This window comes from Monodelphis domestica, chromosome 6 (genome assembly GCF_027887165.1).
Source record: "Monodelphis domestica isolate mMonDom1 chromosome 6, mMonDom1.pri, whole genome shotgun sequence".
Lineage (NCBI taxonomy): Eukaryota > Metazoa > Chordata > Mammalia > Didelphimorphia > Didelphidae > Monodelphis > Monodelphis domestica.
Window position 1 is genome coordinate 16,337,841 of NC_077232.1, and position 9,059 is coordinate 16,346,899.

The following is a 9,059-nucleotide window of genomic DNA, read 5'->3' on the forward strand; positions in this document are numbered from 1 at the left end:
ACCAAACTGACTTTTTGTCCTTGAGGTCTATTCTCTGATCTGTCATGCCATGATAAACAAATGATATAGGTCTTCCAAACCAGCTTCACAGTTGCATAATTGAAAATCCGTTACCCTAAAAAACTACATTTCCCAGGAGCCCACTGACTTCCTGTCATTACATACTTCCTGTAGACAGGGGATAAATTCAGTGGACATGCCTGCTCTGGCTCTCTTTGGCTTCCTATTAGTGACCATGGTGATAGTAAGAGGGGTTTTGAACAGGCTGATTAGCCATGGCCAAGTGGTGTTTTTTTTTTATTTGTTACCTTTTTATTCCTTTACTTCTAATAATCATTAACAAATCTCTTAAAATATAATATTTTTATTATTGAGATTCATTTTTATATTTACATAGTTATCAGTTCATATAAGTCTACTGGAGATAAGAACTTTCTGAGAATTTCATCTAAGCAAATGGACAGACAAAAGCACAACTAGTAGAATGAATGAATGAGCTAAAAGTTTAAGACTCTCATGAAAGTGATAGATCATTATTAGGTAAGTAAAAAGGGCTTGAGGAACAGAACCATATCAGGAATATAAGGTCTGCAGAAATAAAAACCATGGTTAGTGTTTTTGCCAAGTCTAGGCTCTTACTCCTGGGTTCTGGTGGCCAATGCCTGCTTCCATGCAACCAATATCCTGTTGAGCCTTTGAGATGAATAGGCCAGTGACTACAGGTACACTTGTGGTGTCCAATCCATTTTTTCCAGGTATTGGAGGAAGAGGGTTTCTTGACACAGGAGAAGGGATAAAAGGCCTGTAGCTAATCAAAGAAGATTTTTTTAAATTAGAATGCACAGAAGTCATAAATTACAGAACACAAGCTTCAAGACTCCTACAGCTGAGTTTAAGGCTAGTTGGAGTTTATATTCCCTTATTTGCCATCACTTTTGGCCCCCAATATTTTTATAGTTTTTGTTGTTGTTGAAATTCTTGTCTGAGTCACCTTTTTCCTACCCTTGTATGGAGTTTTTGCCTCTGCATTTCATTTCTATCAGAATTGATACAAATGCTAGCACCCACCGTACCTCACCAATCCAAAGAACTATCCTAATATAGTTTACTCCAGGGAGACATGGACTGAAAGAGGAATTGTCCTGAGCCTTCCCAAAAGGGGCCTACCTTTCTCCTCTTTTTGATAAACCATGCTTCCATCTTCCTGGTGCCCGATTTCATCCCCTCCCACTGACCTTTTCTCTATTAGAGCATCTCTCTATTAAACCTGAGGGGGAGTAGGGTACAAAACATACTCCATTTCATTGCTTTGGTTTTGGCAGCAGGGATCTCTATCCTACTGATACCTTGGAGATATATGAAGGCTTAGTGCCTCTGTTAGAAATCCCATTTCCTTTCCCATAAGGGATCTTTTTGATCCCATCTGATCCCATAAGATCAAAGGCAATCTCTACTAAAGCATGAGGAAGCCCAGAACTAAATAGGGGCCAGTTTCCCAGCTGGCTGACTTCTAAACAAAATGGATTCATGAGGAAGCTAAACCAGAAATAATCCAAGATCAGGAAGATCTAACTCACTGAACAAGTATGCACATCAGAGGTACAGTAATCCGTGGGTTAAACACATGCAAAGCACTGTGGAAACAAATTCGATTTCCTTCTACCTGATGAGAGAAAGAAATCCTTTAAGCATTAAATGTTTCAAATGTCACAGATTTCAATTACTATGTTGGGAACAGCATGAGATATTTGGGAAATAAAAGACTTTGGTGAAATAGTGCTCTGGGGGCTTCATGTAGCTCAAAAGATTGAATTAGGCCCCCTAAAAACAACTATGTAACCAGAGATTCTAATACCCACCTATTCTCATTTACTGACTACCATCCAAGTTTCCTGTGTTCCCTTGCATGATCTGTTCCAAGTACAAGATAGCTAAGGTCACCACCATTCATCTTACGTTGCCCTAGGTTGACAGCCCACCAAGTAGGCAGGTTCTACATGGGTGGGAGAGGGGAGGACTAGTCAATAAACTGACCTGTTCTTGTGGCAAAATCATCATGAAAGTGGCACCAAATATGTCTGAACATAAAGAACAAACTATTATTTAGCCAAAGCACAACCTAGAAAATTGGGAACTTTCCAAAATAAAATTTTAAAAAACTTGAATATCCTCCACCTACTCTAGGGTTTCACTTTAGGAATTCTGGTGATGAGATGGGAAGTGAAATTGCAAAGGACAGCCTGCCCTCGTCCTTCTTCACCTTCTCAAAATTTCCTGACCACTTCATAGTACATTGAATTGTAGGAACTTCTTCATTTTTAATCCATCAATGACAACTGATTTCTGAGTCCCCACAAGCAAAAGACAAATGACTTAGATGTTAAACCTCTATGGACAGCGTTCTTACCTCTCTGTATATCCCACATTCAAATGCTGAATACGACATATAAAAGTGATATGGTAGAACTGTAGTTACAGGACAGCCAGATCCCAGGTATGTCTGGTTAGGATGCAGAATTGTACCATTTTGGAAAAAATCTCTCTCCACTACGACTAGTAAATGGTCTGGGCTACAAGATACAGTAACTGTGAAAGATGAAAAAGAAGGTGGTAAAATCTCTAGATAAAGAACTGTTCAAAGAAAACATTACAGGGATGTGAGGCTTGTGGGGTGGAGGGGAATCATTATAAAAGAATTATTCTGTAAATAAGGAATGATTCTCCTATAATGTCTCTTCCCATATCTATGCAATACTTAGTTCAAGGGTTCACCTGTAAAGGATGCTCTCTTCAGTGGAGACTCAATGACCTGTGCCAAAGTGGAATGGACAAAGTTAGAGAGGATTAGAGAGAAGGGAGATCTAAGCTCTACTAAGAGAATATATGCTATTCTGACCTCTCTTCACATCCCTGAAGGGAGAGAAAAACTCTAAGTAGAGGACCTTGTTATGTCTATCATGTTCCTATTCTCAGTTTTCTACATGAGAGATTCTGAGGAATTTCTCTTGGAGGAGAACTGAACTCTCTTGGTTGAGCTAAGTTATCTCTCATCCAAAGGGAGAGCTCATTCCCTCTATATAATGACTGCTATGTATTCTCCTATGTATGCACTCTCTGATTTTTGTTTGCTGTGTATTGATTCTGAAACTGAAATCTGAAGAGAAAGGAGTCAAGCCTTTGATATATAACTGGTGGTCCCCTTCATTTAAGGGATGGCAAAAAGGAATATGTGTTGAACAATACAAATTATTTCCCCTAGACTAACACTATTTAAGAGAGCCTCTTTAAGACATGCCAAGTAATCAGCCTCTGGCCCCAACCTCCTGATTCCTTTCTTGATAGGGACCAAAGATTCCCAAAAATAAGGTGGAAAGGAGTGGTTAAGAGGCTCTAGAGATATTTATTCTTGCCTCCCTATGAACAAAAAGTGGAAAAATAGGAATGACACAATACATTATATACCATTATATCTGATGGGAAAAGGCACCATGGATGACCAATGGATTCCTCCTTTCCCTAAAATCTCTACCCAAAGAATAAGCAACTAAAAGATTTATATGAACGGATGCAATGTGAAGTGAGCAAAACCAGGAGAGCAGTATATACAGCAACAGAAACATTATACAAAGATCAACTGTGAAGGACTAAACCATTTTCATCAAAGTAAAACTCCAGGATAATCTCAAGAGAAATTATGCTATCCACAGCCAAAGAAGGACCTGTCGGGGTCAAGAGCAGACCAAAGGATGCCATATTCATATTTACTTTATGAGATTCATATTATATGTTATATATGTGTCTTCTATCATGAAATGAGCAATATGGAAATATATGTCACAGGAAAGTTTGGATATAATCTGTATCAGATTATTAATCACCTCGAGGGAGGGAGAGAGAAAATCTGGATTTTAAAATGTCAAAAACAATTGTCTTCGAATCTTTCCTCAAACCAGGCCCACAAGACACTCCTGTGCCATTGGGATACCTCATGTATACTCCTACACAGTCTCCATTCCCTACTTCCCAGCTCCTTTTTTTATGCTATAGGTTTCCACCCATCCTCCTATTAGAATGCAGGCTACTTGAGGCCCTGAACTATATTTCTTGCTTGTATTTATATTCCTAGCACTAAATCACTTAATAAATTATTCATTTGTATCCATTGAGAAGGTATGATATTTCAAGGATGATGCCAGATTGAATAGTTTCTCCCTCAGCAACTGTGGACAGTGTAACTATGCCTTTAAGAAGGGATGTTGACCCAACAATGTCACTATTAGGTCTGCATCCCAAAGAGATCAAAGACAGGGGAAAGAGACCCATTTTGTACCAAAATATTTAGAGCAGCTCTTTTTGTGGGAGCAAAGAACTGGAAACTGAAGAGATGGTCATCAATTAGGGAATGGCTGATTATAATGGAATACTATTGTGCCCTAAGAAATGGCAAACAATATGATCACAAAAAAATCTGAAAAGACGTATATAAAGTGAGCAGAACCAGAAGAACATTGTACACAATGACAGTAATAATGTATGATAATCAACTATGAATGAATTAACTATTATCAGCAATGTAAGGATCCAGGAAGAATCCAAGGGATGGAAGTTAAAAAAAAAAAGGCTCTTGGGGGCAGCTGGGTAGCTCAGTGGATTGAGAGCCATGCCTAGAGATGGGAAGTCCTAGGTTCAAATCTAGATTCAGACACTTCCCAGTTGTGTGACCCTGGGCAAGTCACTTGACCCCCATTGTCTAGCCCTTGCCACTTTTCCAATACACAGTATTGATTCTAAGCAGAAGGTCAGAAGGTAAAAAAAAAAAGGCTCTTGACCACCAATGGCAGAGTCAGAATGCAAATTGAAGCATAACATTCTTTACTTTATTTCATGGATTTTTCTCCAGTGTAAGTGATGTGTCTTCTTTCACATAATGATGAACATGGAAATAAGTATTGTATGAGACATGTGTATAAGCTAGGTCATATTACCTGCCATCTTGGTGAAGAAGAGGAAAAATATGAATCACAAAATTTCAGAAAACAAATATTAAAAAGTGTACTAAGACATAAAAAGAATTTTAATTTTTTAAAAAGGGAATATCATTAGATGGGGCTGTGGGAAAACAAATACACTAAGATGCTATTGGTAGATCTGAGAATTGGTCCAGCCAAAATTAGCAATCAAATGCATATAGCTGCTAAATTATGGATACCTTTTGATCTAGCTATACCACTACTAAGCCTATATATACCTCCAAAAGGATCAAAAGAAGAAGAAAAGGACCTATTTATGCAAAGAATTTAAAGCAGCTCTTTTCATTTTAGCCAAAAATTGAAACTAAGGGAATACTCTGCTATTGATAGACATCTAAACAAATGGATATGGATATAATGGAGTATTATTATGCCATAAGAAATGACAAAAGGTACAGTTTCAGAGGAGAGAGTCCTTTATGAATTAAAACGAAGTAAAGTGAACAGAACCAAGAAAAAAATGTATACCATACCATGACAACAAAATTGGAGAGAAAAAACTTTAGAAGACTTTAGACCTCTAATCAATATGATGATAAAAGCAGGAGTCTAAAAGACTGAAGTCAAAAGGTTCTACTACCTTTCTGCCAGAAAGAAGCTGAACTCAAAACACACACTAAGGCATATGTTTTGAGGAATGGCCATTGTTGCCATTTGTTTTGGTGGACTATTTGTATTTATGATGAAGATCTTATTTGGTAACTATTCACCTGCGGTGCAGTAGGAGTGGTAATTATAAATGTATATGAAATAAATCATTTGTTATTTTAAGAGGGCATATTTATACAGGGTTTCCATTTATCATCACTGAGCAGTATCTAAGAAGTCTGGGATCTAGCCTGTGAAGGGAACATAAAGATTATATAAGGAGAGATTCTGGGTTAAAAAAATCCCGGAGCATCCTCAGTCACAGTCAGCAGAAGAATGAGAGCTTCTTGACTCTCCAAAAATGCCAACATATACCAGGCATATGAAAGTGAAGATGCCCTGCGAATAATAAAGTTCTGAGTCTAATGGAAACTAATGCATTAGAACAGATAATGAAGGATGTCATCAATCAACTCCAAAAATCATATCAAATACTTCAGAGATCCTAACAACTGTTCTCCAGGCAAAACCTTGGAAGTCTAAAACTCCTTCAGTGTCATATACCACAGAATTATAGCTTACTACAAGGGACCCTTCTCTCTTCACATCGCATGACCAATAGGGCTTCATGCTCTGCTTGCTTTCATACATGCTAAACTCAGCCCTTATAAAAGTTATGTGGCAGAGGAGAAAAGGAAATGGATCCCCAGTCAGAAGACATCTCTATGTCCTTGTTCTGTCATCTTATTTCTCTTTGACTGACTCAGTTTCTCTATCTAGAAAAAGGAAATGATTGATTTTTCAGGAGCTCCTCTTCTGTGAGGTAGAAAGTACTTCATAAAATAGAATATAATGTGTAAAAGTGAACTACTATCAATTTTTCTCCTGATATTCACCCTTGCCAGTACTCCATTCACAATCTTATATCCTCAGATGGAGTAAATGCTAGAGAACCTGTCGAATGTAGGACCATAGAAAGAGTATACATTTCAGCATCATCGATCATGATACTGAAGTCATCAGATGGAGTAAATGTTAGAGAACCTGTCAGATGTAGAGCCATAGAAAGAGTATATATTTCCACATCATCAATCTTGATACTCTCTCTCTCTGCCTGGGACACACTTGCCTAGTAGCATATCACTAAAGTCAGGGGGTTGGATTTGACTCTTAGGTACCTTCTAGCATTTGATCTACCAGCCTATGATTGGGTTTGATACCATGAAAGTGATGAGCAGGAACCTAGGATATAGTATGTAAATGTGCATGAGTGTAGGGTTAATTAATTAAGTAATCAAGGAGCATACATGAAAGTGTTAAGTATCCATTATATTGGGGGCAGGGTACCAGCTATATGAAATAAGAGGGAACAGAACAACAAACCATTATGCAACCCATTAATCCTTCATAGGAGATTGTGACACTTGGTCTCCAGGAGTCTGAAAGAGAGGCAGATTGAGATGCAAGAAAAGATCAAAGATGGAAGTGTTTGAGAGACAGTGACGTTAGGGCCCAGGAAAGGGATACTGGGAAATGTAAGTAAACACTAGGCACTGTGCTACATACAAGGGATAGAAGGACAAAAGTGAAAAATCACCAGTCATCCGTGAACTTGAGTATTGTTGGACAATCAAAAAGACATACCAACATTTAAAGTGGATATGATATGATATGATATGATATGATATGATATGATATGATATGATATGATATGATATGATATGGAATAGGATAGTTTGAGGATAGAGTAAACCAGAGGCTGAGGGGTCAGCAATGACTTCATATAAAAGCCAGAGGTGAGCCAAGTCTTGAACCCACTTTGAAAACTAAGAAAAGAATGAAAGATAATCCAATTTAAAGTATGCAGATGGTATGCAGAAACATGGGGCTTGTCCTTGAAGAGGAAAACAAGGCTGAAGAGAGAGACTAAGGATGTAGCCACCAAGAGCAAATAACTAAAACCAATAAAGTGAAGATGTTTAAATGGAGAAATACTGAAAAACATACCCAGTCAGGTATGGAGAGGAGAGCACTAAAGTAAATAAGTCATAGGATCAGACATCAAGAGTTGATCCATGTGAGCAAAGAACTTGGACAATTGCATAGTTTAAATTAATTAGTTACTTAATTAAAAAGTGAGAGAAAGGTATAGAAAAGGGGGAGGTAAAGGCAAAACACAGAGGAGAGATGCAGTACTGAAGAAGGGAACAGGAATAATAGCCAGAACTCATTAATGTCACCTATTCATTTCCCCTGGAAAACTGCAACCTGAGAGAGTTGCTCGTGAAGTCCAGTAGCCAAAGGTAAACCACCCATTGAAATATGGTTTTTTAAAAAGACAGGACATTCACCTTACCAACTTACTTGGAAATTCTTGAAGCTTCATTTGAGAAAATAAGAGGAATAGCCCTGCTAATCCCACAAAGGGCTTCATTATCACAAATCTCAGAGAGGGTTAATGACCTTCTGAGAAATCAAAATTGTGGCAGAACCTGCCATCTCAAATAAGTTTGTAGCTGAAGTCCCACCCATCCAATCTCCTCCCCACACTCAGGTGTCTGTGCTTATCCAAGCTCCTTAAAACAGCTCAGAGGAGTTCCTGATCTGATTTCCAATCCCACCTCATAAAAACTGAGACTGTTCTACCTCTCAGGTGTTCTGAATCAAGGGAGATAATGGGCCCTTGGCCTCACAGTTGGGGCTATGCATCATTTTGAAATTAAGAGTGTTCAGCCTAAAGACGATAAGACTTAGCATGGAAATGGTCTTGGTCTTCAAATATCTGAAGACTTATCATAGAGAAGAAGGAACATACTAGTTCTCCTTGATCTTAGTGAATCAAGCCAGGAAGGAAGGATGGGAATTAAAGAGCAAGATTAAGAGTGGACCCTTTTTCCAATCCAGTGAAAGTTACAAAAAATAAGTCTAGTAGAGCATCTAATGGAAGGAGTTGCCAGGGAAGAGATGGTACTTCTTCCATAATAGGGGAAATCACATTTTGCAAGCATAGGTCTCCCTATTGTATACTTTGTTCATACTTAAAATATGGTGGCCTTCAATAAATTACAGGTGACTTTAATATATACATGAGAGATCATTGTAGGAATTGAACCATTAGGTTATTATTTTGATTTACTAAGTTAAATGCTTTTTTGTCATCAATAGGCAACTCAGTGCAATCATGTATTGCCAGAACTATTCAGTTCAATTGGGTGGCTATCCTCTTCCTTCTTAACCTCTCTAAAATCTGTGGTACATTTTACCATCAATTCCCAACCCTTAGGCAAGTCACTTAACTGCACCTGCCAAGCCCTTGCTGTTCTTGTGTCTGAAAACTGATACTAGAACAAAGTAAGGGTTAAAACAAAAAAACTTCAGTGGCTTTAACGAGTCTAATTTTGAGTTCATTGGCTAATCTATATCAGCCAAGAGTTTCCTCCA

At 38.1% G+C, this 9,059-nt stretch overlaps 1 protein-coding gene across 2 annotated transcripts; it reads right to left on the reverse strand.

Annotated features, from left to right (window-relative positions):
- Window positions 1-346: 346 nt before the first annotated feature.
- On the reverse strand, window positions 347-8,158 carry LOC130455170 (oocyte-secreted protein 3-like). Of its 2 annotated transcripts, XR_008913110.1 has the most exons (5): window positions 7,983-8,158; window positions 2,773-2,809; window positions 2,408-2,586; window positions 1,578-1,663; window positions 347-808 (listed from the first exon to the last, which is right to left on the reverse strand). XR_008913110.1 is itself a non-coding variant. In XM_056803666.1 (4 exons), the coding sequence occupies exons 1-4, from the start codon at window positions 8,050-8,052 to the stop codon at window positions 628-630; spliced, it is 516 nt and encodes a 171-aa protein (XP_056659644.1). In that variant the 5' UTR covers window positions 8,053-8,158; the 3' UTR covers window positions 347-627. The 2 variants fall into 2 exon arrangements, 1 of the variants encoding a protein (XP_056659644.1); XM_056803666.1 differs by lacking the exon at window positions 2,773-2,809.
- Window positions 8,159-9,059: the final 901 nt, after the last annotated feature.

Bases quoted from the DNA above. Each gene is read 5' to 3' on its own strand.
- LOC130455170 (XM_056803666.1), bottom strand. From the start codon at position 8,052: ATGAAGCCCTTTGTGGGATTAGCAGGGCTATTCCTCTTATTTTCTCAA. The intron at 2,587-7,982 runs GTAAGTTGGTAA...CATCTTTCACAG, and splicing joins GAAGCTTCAAGAATTTCCAA to TTACTGTATCTTGTAGCCCA. The intron at 809-1,577 runs GTGAGTTAGATC...TTCTTTGATTAG, and splicing joins CTGATGTGCATACTTGTTCA to CTACAGGCCTTTTATCCCTT.